At 30.0% G+C, this 15,633-nt stretch overlaps 2 protein-coding genes across 3 annotated transcripts; one reads left to right on the plus strand and one right to left on the minus strand.

Annotated features, from left to right (window-relative positions):
• Positions 1 to 1,309: 1,309 nt before the first annotated feature.
• LOC109813702 (Amidase family protein) lies at positions 1,310 to 6,525 on the minus strand. Of its 2 annotated transcripts, XM_020377942.3 has the most exons (13): positions 6,268 to 6,525; positions 5,781 to 5,828; positions 5,042 to 5,143; positions 4,743 to 4,967; positions 4,544 to 4,626; positions 4,317 to 4,417; positions 3,846 to 3,969; positions 3,604 to 3,758; positions 3,217 to 3,353; positions 2,965 to 3,135; positions 2,596 to 2,820; positions 1,721 to 1,954; positions 1,310 to 1,596 (listed from the first exon to the last, which is right to left on the minus strand). In XM_020377942.3, exons 1-13 carry the CDS (start codon positions 6,466 to 6,468, stop codon positions 1,453 to 1,455), a joined length of 1,950 nt encoding a protein of 649 aa, XP_020233531.1. In that variant the 5' UTR covers positions 6,469 to 6,525; the 3' UTR covers positions 1,310 to 1,452. The 2 variants fall into 2 exon arrangements, with proteins under 2 accessions (XP_020233531.1, XP_020233532.1); XM_020377943.3 differs by lacking the exon at positions 5,781 to 5,828 and having other exon boundaries at positions 6,268 to 6,524.
• An 8,437-nt stretch (positions 6,526 to 14,962) lies between these two features.
• On the plus strand, positions 14,963 to 15,304 carry LOC109813661 (uncharacterized). Its single transcript, XM_020377888.3, has one exon. The coding sequence runs from the start codon at positions 14,963 to 14,965 to the stop codon at positions 15,302 to 15,304; it is 342 nt and encodes a 113-aa protein (XP_020233477.1).
• The last annotated feature ends 329 nt before the right edge of the window (positions 15,305 to 15,633 follow it).

Here is a 15,633-nt window from a genome sequence, read left to right on the forward strand (position 1 = left end):
CTTTTATAAGAACTAGAACAAGATTTTTTAAAATTACAAGACTGAAAAATTAATTTTAAATTTAAGGAAATAAATACAAATTTAACTTAAATTTAAGTGATTAAAAATATATTTAAACCTAAATTTTAATTATAATATAATTTATATATTTAAAAATATTTATTTATTATAAAATTTAATTATATAAAACAATCGGTTACGTTGTATATCGCACATATTATAATACTAATTATATACGGTATCATATGTTAATTTGTTAATATTCAAATGAGAAAACTGTCACCTAAAAATTTAGTAGTATGAGACAATATTTATAATAAAAATGATTAAAAAAAAAAATTACGCCATAAGTTCCGGTGTGTTTACTATGAGACTTAGTATAATTAAGTGTGTTTAATAAAATTAGCTTAAATTTTATAACTAAAAATTGAAATTTTAAAAATTCATTGATTGACGTAAAAGTATATGGTAATATTAATAAATTAATTACTTAACTAATATAAATATTATTTATTTATTTGCCAATAAGATTTAGAAAAGACAAAAAGATTTCTAAATTAAAAAAAAAGTATAAAATGATTTTAAAAAAATTAATAAAGAGAAAAAAAAAACAAAAATCCTAAAAACTTATAAACTAATTAAAATTACTTTACTTAACTTATATAAATAAACTACAAACTCTTATCTCATATATTTTTTTTTATAATTATGATTATAATACAAAATATTCACTAGAAATGATAACTAATCTTTATCACAGACTGTGAACTCACACAAAATAGGCATTCCTTTCCCAATATATTCAAACATGTTTATTTTAGTCAAACTAAAATATAAACTAAAACACACTCAATATTTTCATTTCAAAAGTTAAATAGAATAATTCACCCATAACAAAATTTAATCTAAATAATTAGGTATTCAATTTAAATTCATTAATTATAATTTTAGTAACTCTAATCCTCAAATTCGTTTTTATATTAACTTTTCTTATAATTAGTGTGTACTAATTCTTTTTCTCTTAATCTTTAATTTTATTTTTATTATTTTCTTTTCAATCAAATAAAATTTCTTATTTTATCTTCTTAAATCACAATAAATTGATAACCATAAAACACATTTATTATAGATTCAATATTTTATTAAAGATAATTGTACACTTGCGGTTTTTCCAAATCAAGTTTTTATTTATTATTATTATTTTGTTTTTTTGACAATTCTCGATCCAAAACTTACACACGCTTAAATAATTTCGGTCAGTTGCAAAATTAATATCTAAAATATACCTTTTAAACTTGAGAATGTATAATTGAGAGAGTGAAAAAAGTGAAGTTCAATATAAGAGTAGAGTAGATTTAAAGATTAATGTGATATATTTCGTATAACTCGATATTCTCTACCTTTGTTTTGAAGCCCATGTGAAAAATGATTACATCCATGTTAACTCAGTGCTCAAGGGCCCAAGCCCAAAACCCTGGGAGGGTAAGTAACAGAAACTTGATCAGAAATGGTATCATTCGGCCCGAGATCATTGATAGGTGGGCGCTGTTTATGGTGATTGCTGACCGCTTGGTAAGCCATTGCCAACGCCAGAGCCTGCAAAGAAAGGAGTGAATAGAAAGCTAAGTATACAATGACAAATTGATGATCAAGTTTCAAGTCATAGCTTATCCTAGTAAAAAATCTAGAAGACACTAAACAATTGCAGTCACAAACATACAATGTGATCACGGTTAGGGGGAGCATAAATGCCGGTGGTGATTGTGGTTCTTCTTTTAGTGCCACCAGGTGGTGGATCAGAGATATTTTTAAATCCTGTTGGCACTACAATTACTGGTAAACCCACAAGATTTCCTAGGCAAACTTTCTCCCAATCAGTTGCATTGCCAATGAATGCATCCACAGTGAAGGACTCTCTTATTTCCTTTATTAGCCTTCCCCGTGCTCTTTGTGCCTGCATACAATAATTATCCAAATGCCTACTTATCATATCTGAAACGAATAGAATGATATCAAATCATTGATTTAAATTAAATTCTTCAAATAAACTAGACTCGCACTTCTTGTCATTCATGTTATACGATTTTGCAAATTATATTATCAAACTTTTGAAATTGTACATTTTGCCACCTAACTTTTAAAATTTCATACATTTCATCATCTTGTTAGTTGCCCTTTCAAAATTTCACACATTTCATCATCTTGTTAGTTGACCATCAGACATTGTTAGCTGATTGCAAACATTTCATGTTAATTACTATTGTTGTTTTTTGACAGTTAATGTAACACATTGAGTGCTGATATGTCATGTTTATGAAACATATAAATGATGACATGATATTAACAGTCAACATGTTATGTCAGCAATCAAGAGTCAACACGTCACATCAATAATCAATATGTCATGTTAGAGATTAACTTACTAAGTCAACAATTGACAGAATGACATAATGTGTGAAACTTAGATAGTTAGGTGACAAAATGTGGGACTTTAAAAGTTGAGTGGCAAAATTTACAAAATCAAGAAACATAAGTGACAAAAAGTGCAATTATAAAATATGTTGTATTTTAATTCAAGGGAACCAAATAAATGACCTGTATATAGTCCACTGCTGGAATTATACGAGCACGGCGTAGTTCAGTGGGCCATTGATCTTGGGCTTCATACTCATTATCCTCGCCTGAGCGTTGCCACTCATCAAAGTGGGCCAGCATGTCAACATCCATTGTGAAATTTAAGATACCTTGAACAGAATCAACTGTGTAATTCAGTTTGAAAGGGACCATCTTGACCCCCTTTGATGCAAGAACATGAACAACCTGCGATGTCATGGCAAAAGAAGTTTAAGTCTCATGTCTTGTCCTAACAACATTCAAGAAATGCAAATGTCTTCATGGAATTTGGCAATATATAATGCCAAAGCTTGAACCACATATCCGAGAGAAACTACTTGGATGACTAACCTCCATTTCAGCATCATCAAGATATCCAACAGTCAAATTAGTAATGTCAACAAGGAATGGATCATCAAGGGAGCTATCTTTTGATGAGGGATCATCAAGATCTTTTCCCCGAACGATATCCAGAATAATAGCACAATCAATTGCAGATCTACAGAAAGGGCCAAGCTTATCCTAGTGGAAAGAATCGAAAGATTACATGTAAGTTTAACATTCACAACATCCTACAAAAACAAGGGATAATTTGGGTTTTACCAAGCTTTCTGAAATGCTCATTACACCACTTCGACCAATAGTACCAAAAGTTGGACGCAATGCCGTCACTCCACATCTAGCTGCAGGATAAGTTATGGATCCAGCAGTTTCTGAACCAAATGCAAATGGAACCATACCTGTAATGCAATAAACAAAATCACTTAGTTGAATAACACAAATGAATCACTTATATAAAGGAAACTAAAACTAAAACTAAAATAAAATAAAATAAAATTTAAGCATATTCTGACCAGTAATTGATAAAATAAACTATACAATGGAAAGGACTTATAAAGATGATCTAATATGAGCAGGCACAGACTAAAAAATGAAACTAGACCAAAAAAAAAGTGAAAGCAATAATGGAAGATAACCTCTGAAAAGTACCTGCTGAGGTGCTTGCTGCAGGTCCAGCAGATGACCCCGTAGAAAATTCCTCAATATTCCATGGGTTCCTAGTTCTGCCACCAAACCAGATATCATCATATGCCAATGATCCAGAAACAAGCTTTGCAACAAGAACAGCCCCAGCAGACTTTAACCTGTGTTGATCAATATCATCAACTATACACAATTGTAGCCATAAACATAATTTCTGGTTGTAGATTTACATTTGGCATAGACATTACCTTTTATAGACCCAAGCTTCCATGTCAATAACTTGATTTTTGAATGATTTTGATCCCCAGGTAGTTTTGTATTTGGGCACTGATATTATGTCCTTCAATCCATAAGGAATCCCGTGAAGAGGCCCTTCAATGAAGATCAATTTTAATTTAAAATAGTGACTCAGCATATAAAGTTCAGCCTGAAAGAAAGTTGAAGGTGACAACTTTCTAATCTTAAAAATACAGTATTGTAACAGAATGAAGTCTATTACAAGGTATGCAATAGAATGACCTAAATTATAGTTAATCCTGTAATGGTGTTGTACCCTGTAAAAGTAATTTTGCTTATATATCTTGTTCAGGATGTATAGGAATCTTATATTTATGATGCTGGGAGGGATGGTTCTAAAACTAAAGTGCAGTAAGTGGAAGGTAAATAAATTCAAAACAAAACACTTTTGAATGTTTACATGCTCAGAGAAAAATAACTACCCAGATAGACTCCATTGCTAAGCAACTTGTCTGCTTCTTTTGCTTGCTCCTGTGCCAACTCTTCAGTATAAGTGACTACAGCTTCAAGAGTAGGATTGTACCTGGTGTTCATTCCACATGATATAGTTAATCAGGAAGATATGTTTGAAATACTTGAATTCAAGTCACCAAAAACACAGCACAAGACACTGTTACGCTAGAAGTTAGCATTCCAATACTAGCACTACTTTTTCAATCTCCGCAAGAATATTTGTGTAAGCTCCTGAGATGTAATTTGTTTTGTTTTGATGAGTTCACCTAACTCAAGAACCTGGTTTGAAACATGGGAGAAAAAAGGAATTTATGAAATAGTAACACATGTTAAAATGTTTATATCAGATATAATCAAAGTCAAATTAGTTGTGTCAGCAACGATGGATCACTTACACTCATAAAGGCGATATCTTCTTCAGATTCAGGTCTCTGTATCCTGAAGATGGAAGGATAGTTGAACCTTTTACTTTCATGATGAACTGGTTGATAGTTCCAACCAGCATTGAAAACTAAAGGAGAAGGATAATGCAGCCCTCCATTCTCAGAAGCTACAAGTTTTCGATTGGCTTTTATGATTGGAAGATTGAATTCATTTGCACCCTCAGCAATCTCCCCAATCTAAAAGGAACAGAATTAGTCACCCTACCGCCAAGCATCATTGTAACAACAAACTCGCAAATCAACGAAAATACCTGTTTTTCCTTGAAGAAGTTGGCATCAAATTGTCCTAAGAAACATCCTAGGCTGGAAACATTACATTTCTTCAATGATAATTGACTTTGGTTTTTACTTCCCTGGTTGATTGCAAAACAAAAAAATGGACATCATGAAAATAACAAGTATTAAAGGAAAAAGAGTGCTAGCAACACACTCTTATACATTTTCTACTATTGTTTGAAATTTATGATAACCACAAAACCACGAGAGAAGTTCCTTATGTAAAATGTGGAACTCACAAAATTTTATAATTTTTCAATAAATTTGATGTAATAAGAAAAAATGTGTTCAATCTTCAAAAGAGTGTTGCTAACATTCCTATCAGTAACACCCCCTCTGTGGGATTGGTTACAAGTCTCCAACACATAGAGCCAGCACTTTGGGCACAAAATCAACGTTACATTTGATCACATTGTTATTGAATTAGTCACAAGATAAATGCGCTAAACACACTATAGCCATCACTATTTCTCTACCAAGGGGTGAAATGCATATAGGACTCACTAAATGATGCAAGCATTGTTCCATATTTAGTGGGTCTTACATAACACTATCCAATAGTACAAAGTGAGCTAAAAGATTAGCTAAAGAGAGTGCGTCGCTAACATTTCAATTTTCAAGTTAGTCAAATAAATTTATTGGTTATATCGTCTAAAACCAAGTGAAATGGACTAACTGCCCATATTCATCATAATTAAGCAAACAGAAACTAACCTGCAATTTCTCACAGAATATTTTCCATATTCTTTTTATGGTCATCACCTGTGGTACATTCGTCAGGGGATACAAGAAAAGCATTGTATTTTTCTCGGACAATATATAAAAGGGTAAGAAATGAAAGAAACTCAATCTATTAGTTTCATTCCCCTGCTGTGGATACAATCATGAAATATAAAAAATGCAACTGGCGAGGGCTAAAGCAGTAAAAGCACATAGAATTGAATTCATTTGTTGAGAATGAAGACGTCTTATTATGCGACTATAGCGTGTTTGGATACGCGATTGGAGATCTAGACGCGCGTATTTTTGTGCAAAAACGTGATTCTTCCTGTTGAATAAATGTTTGGGTTTTTTTCATCACAAAATTGATTTTGGCTGAAGCTGAAAAAAATGGCTTCTGCGTCCACGAAATTGATTTCCAAATATGTAATGCAACCGGAAGAAACTAACTTGGCTAGGAAAAGCGAGTAAACTAAAGTACCATGTTTGTATGGTTTCCGTTGAAAGAAAAAGTTGGAGATGGCGAGGAGGAGTTGGAAGAGTGAGCAAAGTGGAGAAGCAGAAGAGCTGCAAGAAGAACGTGGTAGCAAGTTACGGTGATGGTAAAGTGGAAGTTGTTTGTGTCACCGCTACCACGTGTCCACTCTGTGACTACTTCTCTACGACACATGTTCTTCACCATGCCCTCCTTTCTGATCTCTCTCACTCACATTGGATTATTTTCTTTCAGCAAGCCATGTTGACTTACGTATATATATTTTTTAAAACTAATGTGTTGGTCAAATCAGTGGGCTACTTGTAATGACTTAATGAGTTAAATGGGTTATCAACATCACGTCCAAACGTATTTTAAGTCACTTTAGCTTGAATTTTATTAGGGCCGGCCTGTTAAATTTTTTCAGGAATAATTTTTTTTTTAAAATAAATTTCCCCAAATAGAACCTCTCGAGCATTATTTACAGCACTAGAACGGTTCACTATTGAGAATCAGAATTTGGTTGGATTAGAATTTAGTTTCTTGTAAACCGAATTCTGACCTCCTTCATGGCTGCCTGAGTTCGTTTCAGCTGCCGGAATTCGGTTCCGAAAGAACCGAATTCTGAGCAATTTTTTTTAATTAATTTGAAATATTTTTAGAAAAGAATTTATAGTTTTCGAAGAATTTATAAAATATGTAATATTTCTTTAATAAAATTTTAAAAAAGTAAGGTAAATTTAAATTTTAATAAATTAAAAATTTAATAAGTTATAATGTTCATATAAATATATGTGTAAAAAATATTAATATTCTATATATATATATATATATATATATATATATTTAAAATAAATTTTGTTATAAAGTGTAAAAATGAATTATAAATATATATGTGTATAAAACATTAATAATTTTGATAATTAATAATTATGAATTATTAATAATGTTAATAAGTAATAATTTTAATATATATGTGTTTTAAAATTTATAATAATGTATAATTTTAATAAGTTAGAATTATAATAATATATTATTATAATAATAAATAATGTCAATAATTAATATAATTAATAAGTTATAATAAAATAAGTTTATATTCCTTGCTCGCATGTATTCGCTTCATGCTTACATGCACATCACGATTATGAAAGTTACATATCTCTCATATATACCTTACAAAAAGTTGCAAATGTATAAGAAAGACAGTTTGGAGAGTTTCAACATAAAGATTATTAGCCTTTATTGCCCTACTTACACTGGTCCAACTTTGTGGCCAAATTCGAAACTCAATAGAACTTCCAAGAGTCAAAGTCCAGCAAGATTAAAACAAAGATGGACATTAGAAAATAACATAATCATGTAAAAAATTGTTCATATTGTCACACTCCTAATTACACTAGAAAGACATGTCCAAATATTGGTCATGCATTTAGTTCCCACCATCATTGATCTTTATTGTTATAATGAGTTTTAAGTCTTAAAAATGTAATTTTTATTGTAAATATAATCAATATATTTAAAACATATTAATTTATTAAATTTACAAATTATAAAGATATTTAGCTTATATATATTATTAAAAATTTTAAACACACACATATAAATATAACTTATTATAATTATTATTTATTAAATTTCTAATTTATTATGAAAAGAACTTATTAAAAATATTATTTATTAAATTCCTAATTTATTATAAATATAACATTATAATTATTATTTATTAAATTTGAAATTTATTATAAATATAACTAACTAAATTATTATTTATTAAATTTGAAATTTACTTTAAATATAACTTATTAAAAATATTTATTTAAATTATAACTTATTAGATTTTTAATTTATTAAACTATAATTTTAAATTACTTTTATTAAATATTAATAAACAAATTTTATTTAATTCTTACATATTTTTAAATTTTTTATATATATGTTAATTTCTTTTTTAATTAATATAACTTTATCCAAAACACAAAATATATATATATATATATATATATATATATATATATATATATATATATATATATATATATAAAACCTGATAAGTAAATTCCGACAACAAAATTACACGACACCGACGATGGAAGAGGTCAGAATTCGGTTACTGGCAAACCAAATTCTAAGCCTCTCCACAGTGAAACGTTCTAGTCCTGTAAATAATGGCTGACAGGTTCTATTTGGGCATTTTTTTTTTTAAAAAGTATTATTCCTGAAAAAAATTCCCAGCTTGTTAACCTGATTTATTTTTTCTTTTAATTTAGTGTGAGGTGTTTTATCCTTATGACCTAACATACAATTACCATACGGATTCTTTATTTATACTGTAAACTCGAGATAGTATGTTTGAGCTTTAACGATCTTCACTTTAAGAAGAAATAAAGAGTTCGAATATTTTTACTCTTTTCGGTCTCATATAATGGGAAAAAAATTGAGTTAAAGTTAGTTAGTATCATTTAATCTTATCAATTTTATTTGAAAAATATTTTTTTTAAACTACTTTTCATTATAACTAGGTATCAAGGAGAAAAATGAATTATTAGAAATAAAACGTTTAATTAAATGAAAAGTATTATAGATATAGAATCTGTCTATTTAAATTTAAAAATAAATATCTGTAAATAAGTGCTTTTAAAAAATTAATTTTTAAAATATAGATAGGAGTTGATTCTTGTAATATTATGTTGTTGAGAGGATAATTTTTAGTATGTTGGTGGTGGTAGATAGACTACATTTTTTTTAGTTGTTTTCTTCTCTCCTTAGATTCCTAGGAGCATTAGAGTTGTGGTTTTTGTTGCTAGGGACATTTAGAGCACTTGAAACCAATAATTAAAGTGGGTTTGTTTCGAAGCTTCCTCGAAGCTTAAAGTTCTTCTCTTCCATTTTCTATCATCTCCTTCTTCCTCTCCTTATTGCGGAAGCTTGGAATCAAGGTAAGGGAAGCTAGAACTTAATCATTTATAAATTTGTTTGTGCATGTTGCTTGAATTCCCTAGAGATTTATGGTTGTGTTAATCAAGTCAAAATGGGTGACAAGGGGATTTGGGGTTTTATGTTCTTAATGAAAAGTTGAGAAATTGATGATTTCTTAAGGTGTTGTTGATGCTTGTGTATTTTTCTTTGATTTCTAAGTTGTATGTTGTTCGAATTGGAAGATTTTGGGGTTGCATGCATGGATTATTGCATAAGTTGAACGAATTTGGAGGTTGGGTGGTATTCATGGTTGTTAGGGATGTTCTTCATTGATGTTGAAAATTTTGAGTTTTAAGGCTGAGCATGGATTTTGACGCTCAACATGAGGATTGGGAAATGTCTCTAAAAGACTAAGGTTGAGCATGAGATTTCACGTTTAGCGTGATTGAGGCTGAGCATGAGTTTTACGTTTAACATGAAACCTGGGTGAGCCTCTAAGAGGTTGACGTTGAGTGTGAGATTTCATGCTCAACATGAGAACTTGAAATTTTCTTATATAACTCTCTAGAAGCATGAGGTTGAGCGTGAGATTTCACGCTCAACGTGGAGACTTAGTCAAATATTTTTCTTTTTTCAATTGAGTTGGTTATTTACCTGATGGATAGGTTGGGTGATGACACTTGTTGTTGGAGTTGTTTTATTGCTTAATGATGATGAATATATGTTGTATGTAGAGTGGTGATAATAAGCATTGATATGTTATATTTGTATAGTTTAAATGGTGATAAACATTAATATGTTTTATATGATTGATATGCTATAAGTTACATGGTAGGAGTGTTGAATAAACATTGGTAAGCTATTGTTGAATGAATTGTTGAGCATTGATATGTTATATTTGGATAAATTATTAAGCATTGGTGTGTTATTCTTGTTTGAGGTGTTAACCATTGGTATCTATACATGATTGATGTGATTTGATTTCTACATGCATTGACTTGGGATAATGTATATAGAAGATACATGTTGAGGTGTTGATGCTAAAAATGTTGCGGGTATTAAAACATGTTGATTGACTTATAACTAAAAGAAAGAATGTTATTTAGAAAGTGAAGATCCCATATAGGGAATCTTGTTTTGATGCTTTAGGAGGCTGATTGTTGAAAACCCTCATTAAGTAGGTGTGAAACTCTTGGAATTAATTTTATTGAGTCTCCTCTAGGTCCTTAGTCAATGTAGAGTAAGATATGAAGTTAAGGGCTATCACCCTTAACTAAGTGTTGAAAAGGTTGTGTGGTTTCTTATGAATAATAAGTGAGCTAACTCCATATGTGACTTAGTAAAGTATGTAAAGGTTGTGGTATGTCTATACCCAGCTATATTATTTTTATCTATGGAATCAAACTTTTTCAGTGTAAGTGGTGACACCCAATAAATCAGATGAGGGATTGGTATCCCATTTTAATTGTGGATCCAATAGACACATGGTGTGAAAGTGATCAGGGTTGATTCGGTAGGGTCAAGTCACTTAGACTACTCAAGTGTATTAAGAGATTTCCATAGGTGAATGTGTGACGACGCATTAATTGGGGTATATGCATATGATGTTTTGTTGATTGGTGTGTTCATACACGTTGGTTGAACAACTTACTGTATGATAATTACTTGGTGTGAGTTTCATTGTTTGGTGTGTAGCTTTCAAACTGGTTGTTGTTTTAAGGATTGGTGTATGATATGAACCTTGTGATGTTGTTGGTTTGAAGGTTTACATGTGGGTGAATAGTATACATATTTTATTCCTATACTTGTATGTTTTTAAGATTTAGCTTATCCTTGTGTGTTTTCCATGTGGTATGGACTGTGATGATCATGGTTTTCATGAAAGTAGAGCAGGATTAGCTAGAGAGAGTTTGTGGAGCTATTGGTAGGCCATGTTTTGATTGGCAACGTAGTTGATAACTACTTTTATGGTTGTGTAGTTGTGTTTTGACTGGTACATAAGGTTTTATTCTTTTTTTTTATACCGGATAAGTGTACATATATTATATATATTTGTATAGTCATTTTTAGTTTTTTATGTTTACATACATGTTAAAATGTGCATATCCAATTACTTAGAGCCTATATTCTTCGACATGAGAATATTTCACTGTTAGTAGTTGTAATCCATAAGTGTGATAATCATAACGGGTCATTATATTACTTAAAAGAATAGAAAATTACTTTAAAAAAAAGTTTAAACAAACCCATCAAAAAAATAATATATATATATAATTAAAAAGAAATTCTTTAAAAAAAGTTCAAACAAACAAACTTATAGTAAAATTAAATAAGATCAAATTAGTTAAATTATGAAGACCAATACCTATCTGATTTTTTTAGCTTATTTACAAAACTAGAGTGTGATTTAGATTTAAAATAAATGAAAACCAAAGTAAAAATAATTAATGTTACATTAATATTAATTGTCCTTGGATTATTCTATATTGCACCCTCTTATCTTTCACTTTTCATATATATATATATATATATATATATATATATATATGATTTATACTCTCTTATTAACTTCATTCTTTTTTCTCTCTCTTTTCATCGTGTATGTTATTAAAGGTGTGTCAGTGTCTTTTTTTCTTTTCTTTCTCTTATCCCCCCTCCCCTATTTTCTACCTATAGGTTTATCAATTTTTTTCTCTCTCTCATTTTTCTCTTCTCTCTTTTAAAGAATGACAAATGAATATTTTTATTTATCATTCATGTGACCCATCTAGAAGTAAATTATTTAATATTCATCTATTACAATAAAAAAAAATAGATCGAATCAAATTCATTCATTTAATTTTATGGATGGTTAATGATTCATCCACCAATTTTTCATAATCCATTGGATTACATATGAGATATTTATTGGATTGAAATTTTTAAAAACTATTCTGACATAAAAAAAAATTGTAAATTTTAGAAGACTATATAAAAATATAATGACTTATAAAAAATAAAAAATTTCAAATAAATAAAAATTATATAATTTTCAAAACATTATTTTTATGGATAGATTGAATATCCATCTATAAAAAAAAATTGTTAACCGATAGATTGAATGAATTTTTTATATTAAGTGAATTGAATAGATTGAATTTTATGTAAATTTTTAATAAATCTAAATAGATTAATAAATTATTTTTATCTGATTTATTATAATATATATTTAATCCATGCATTATTCAACTTTATCTCTTTCTACCTTTAGGATTATCACACGAGTACTTCCGGCTGTTCTTCATCACTGTTTTCTATAATATACGTATATTATAGATACAATCTTAACATCTTTAGTCTTTAAATAAATTAATACAATCATGTATTTTATTACTTTATTAATCTTTTGCAACACAAACTAGAGACATGTTTCCTTTTAAATTGAGGGGATCAATAAAAGCATTGAACCTGGCGTCTTGGGAAAGAGTCAGATAAAGTCCTCTCTAACTACGAAAGAGATAATACAAGGATACTATATTTACATTGTCAATTTAATTTTTTTTTTTTAAGATTCGAATATATTGGGAAAAACTCAAGTCTCACCTATCCTAGATCATTAAAAAGGGTCACCCACCATTTATCCACGTACCAAGCCCAATAGTACTGGACGTGAGGGAGTGTATTGGGAAAAACTCAAGTCATACATCGACTAGAGATTAAGCAATTGAATAACATATAAGTGGAAAACAACCCTCACCTTACAAGTCGATTTTGTAAGGTTGAGTTAAGTTTAAATTCACTATTCTAACATGGTATCAGAGCCATTTAGATCCAATTTAAAAATGGGTCACCCACCATTGATGCATGCCTCATAGACATGAGGGGGCGTATTGGGAAAAACCCAAGTCTCACCTATCCTAAATCATTAAAAAGGGTCACTCACCATTTATCCACGTACCAAGCCCAATAGTACTGGACGTGAGGGGGTGTATTGGGAAAAACTCAAGTCCCACATCGACTAGAAATTAGTCCTTACCTTACAAGCCGGTTTTCTAAGGTTGAGTTAGAATATAATTATATAAGAGAATGTGAATTCTACTTCAATCTTTCATTGTTAGATTAACCATAATAGTTCCTTACGCATTGATGTGTACCAAACAACAAATGATTTGAAAAACTATTTCATTTCAAAGCTACCAAACTACGTTGAAAATGACCATTTTATTCTATCAAAATTCGGACCGTTCCCACCCCACAGAATCTTATACGTGTAGATAAGATCGTTGCTTGTTGTTTTCTTTGGGCTTAGGCTCCGAATCTCAACAACAACAAAAGTTACATGAGATGTAATTGCATTCCCCAGCGATATATGGTTTATCTGAAGTGAAAATAAAATCATATTTCACAGTAAGTTCCTTGTATGCAATCTTATCATTTTGCAAGAGTTCCTTGTACAGATATTTTACGTGCCCTTGAGTAAGGAAATGAATGTTGTCTCAAGGTTAGAAAGGATCTTGACTATTAGCAACAAAAAAAAGAAGAAGAAAGGATGTTGTGACTCTTTCCTAATTAAGATGCAGATCACCCATGAAAAAAAAAAAAAGTTAATATTTCTCATTTGCATCTCTTATAACAAAATGTAAAAAATGAATAAAAATATTTTCGAGAAGCTAGTAACATATATACAATACTTAAAAAAAAATATTATTCCATACCTTTTTTTATGATATTTTCTTCATAGCAGTTTGTTTGATAATTGTATACTCCACAATGCAATAATTTTCATATATAATTACTGTCCATTATTATTTCTCTTAAGTATCCAAAATTAATTACAGACAGGGATACATGAAGATATTTTATACAATCTGATATCATTATATATATGTTATATAAGTAGTATTTAAATCTCATACCATCCAATATGAAATTACTATAATATAATACTTCTCTGAGAAGGAAAAGTAATTTTTAATTCTATGAAATTAATAACGCATGAATAGAACTATTGTTATATATATATATATATATATATATATATATATTATATCGATAAACATCAGATTACTTGTGACATAAGATAAAACATTAAATGTATACATGTCATCGTCCTTTACTTATATTAGGACCATAGGGTGTTTATCTTTTATTTTTTATACTCCACGACATCTTTTATTAAAGATAATTTTGTCCAAATTAGATAAAATCATTTCAAACAACAAAATTTTCTCCTTAAATATTTAAAATTATATATTTATAATTCAAATTCGAAATAACTATGGTTAAATAAAAATAATTTATACCAATTAAGTTGAAACAATTTTGTGCCTGTGAAGTTTATTTGAAAGGCTTGAAGAATCGGTCCACATCACAACCTGTGGAGGCTTTTATGGATAGTAGTGGTTGGTTTGGAATAAAATAAAACTAGTTGTTTTTCTACACACAACTCTACATGATCATACATTTTGTCATTCTGAAATGAACTGCATAAAAGTCAAATTGTTGTGAAAATAAAAATTGGGCAGCCTCCTCCTGGAACAGCATTTGGATTGTTCTATTGGCATGCGTTGGTGCGGGTTGAGTCAAATCTCATATTGCTGTGCTACACGCTCTATGTGGCACAAAAACGTGTCATAAGATAATAGTTATAAAAACCAAAACCTACCTAACCCAGGATAACACAATAGCCAAATTCAACCGAATATTTTCTGATTTTCTCTATATACCCTTTTGGCCAATTCCCACGACTGAACCAAAACAAGAAGCATAACTAATAAACGTTTTTTTTTGTTTTGTGTCATAGATGGAGGGTCTTCTGCCTCTGGTTTATAGAGCAATCAAGAAACGCAAAACTCGGAGGCAATATCATTGTCTTTCTTCAGGTGCTGCTCTAATGAACGTGCCCGAGTTCTACCCTCAAACCCAAGGCCATGGCTATTACGTGCAGGAACCTTCAACTAATTCAATGCAAAAAGTGGTTGATCATCATGCAGAGAACATTGGTTATCTGAGATATAATTCTGCTAGAGAATTTTCTAATGGCTTGTCTTCGCCTCAACAAAGAACGTGTGCTGCTAGATCTCCCGCTTCGGACCAACTCGTCAGGTTTAGGAGTCAGAAACTTTTTTCATGTCTCGCTGGTTAATTAATTTCCAAACTCTACGTGTTGCAATTGTAAATACATAGTGTGGTGTGGCCTTAATAATCCAACTTAATTTGTGGATCTTGTAGGTTCCTTGTGTTGATTAGACGTTTAATTAATGAAAGATCGTGTTCTTTAGGGTGTTAATTAATGGTTCCGTTTCGAAAGAAAGGTGTCTTTAGTTTTGGTTTGGAATTCTCAAAGTGTGGTTAAGTTACTAGATGCTTATAAATTACAGAGTACGTGTGACTTTCTAAACTCAAAACCCAATCATGGGATCACTTTGAAACTATTTTTCTGGGTGTGCCAAGATTAGAAACAAGAAAAGAAAG

This window comes from Cajanus cajan, chromosome 2 (genome assembly GCF_000230855.2).
Source record: "Cajanus cajan strain Asha chromosome 2, NIPB_CcT2T_4, whole genome shotgun sequence".
NCBI classification, from domain to species: Eukaryota; Viridiplantae; Streptophyta; class Magnoliopsida; order Fabales; family Fabaceae; genus Cajanus; species Cajanus cajan.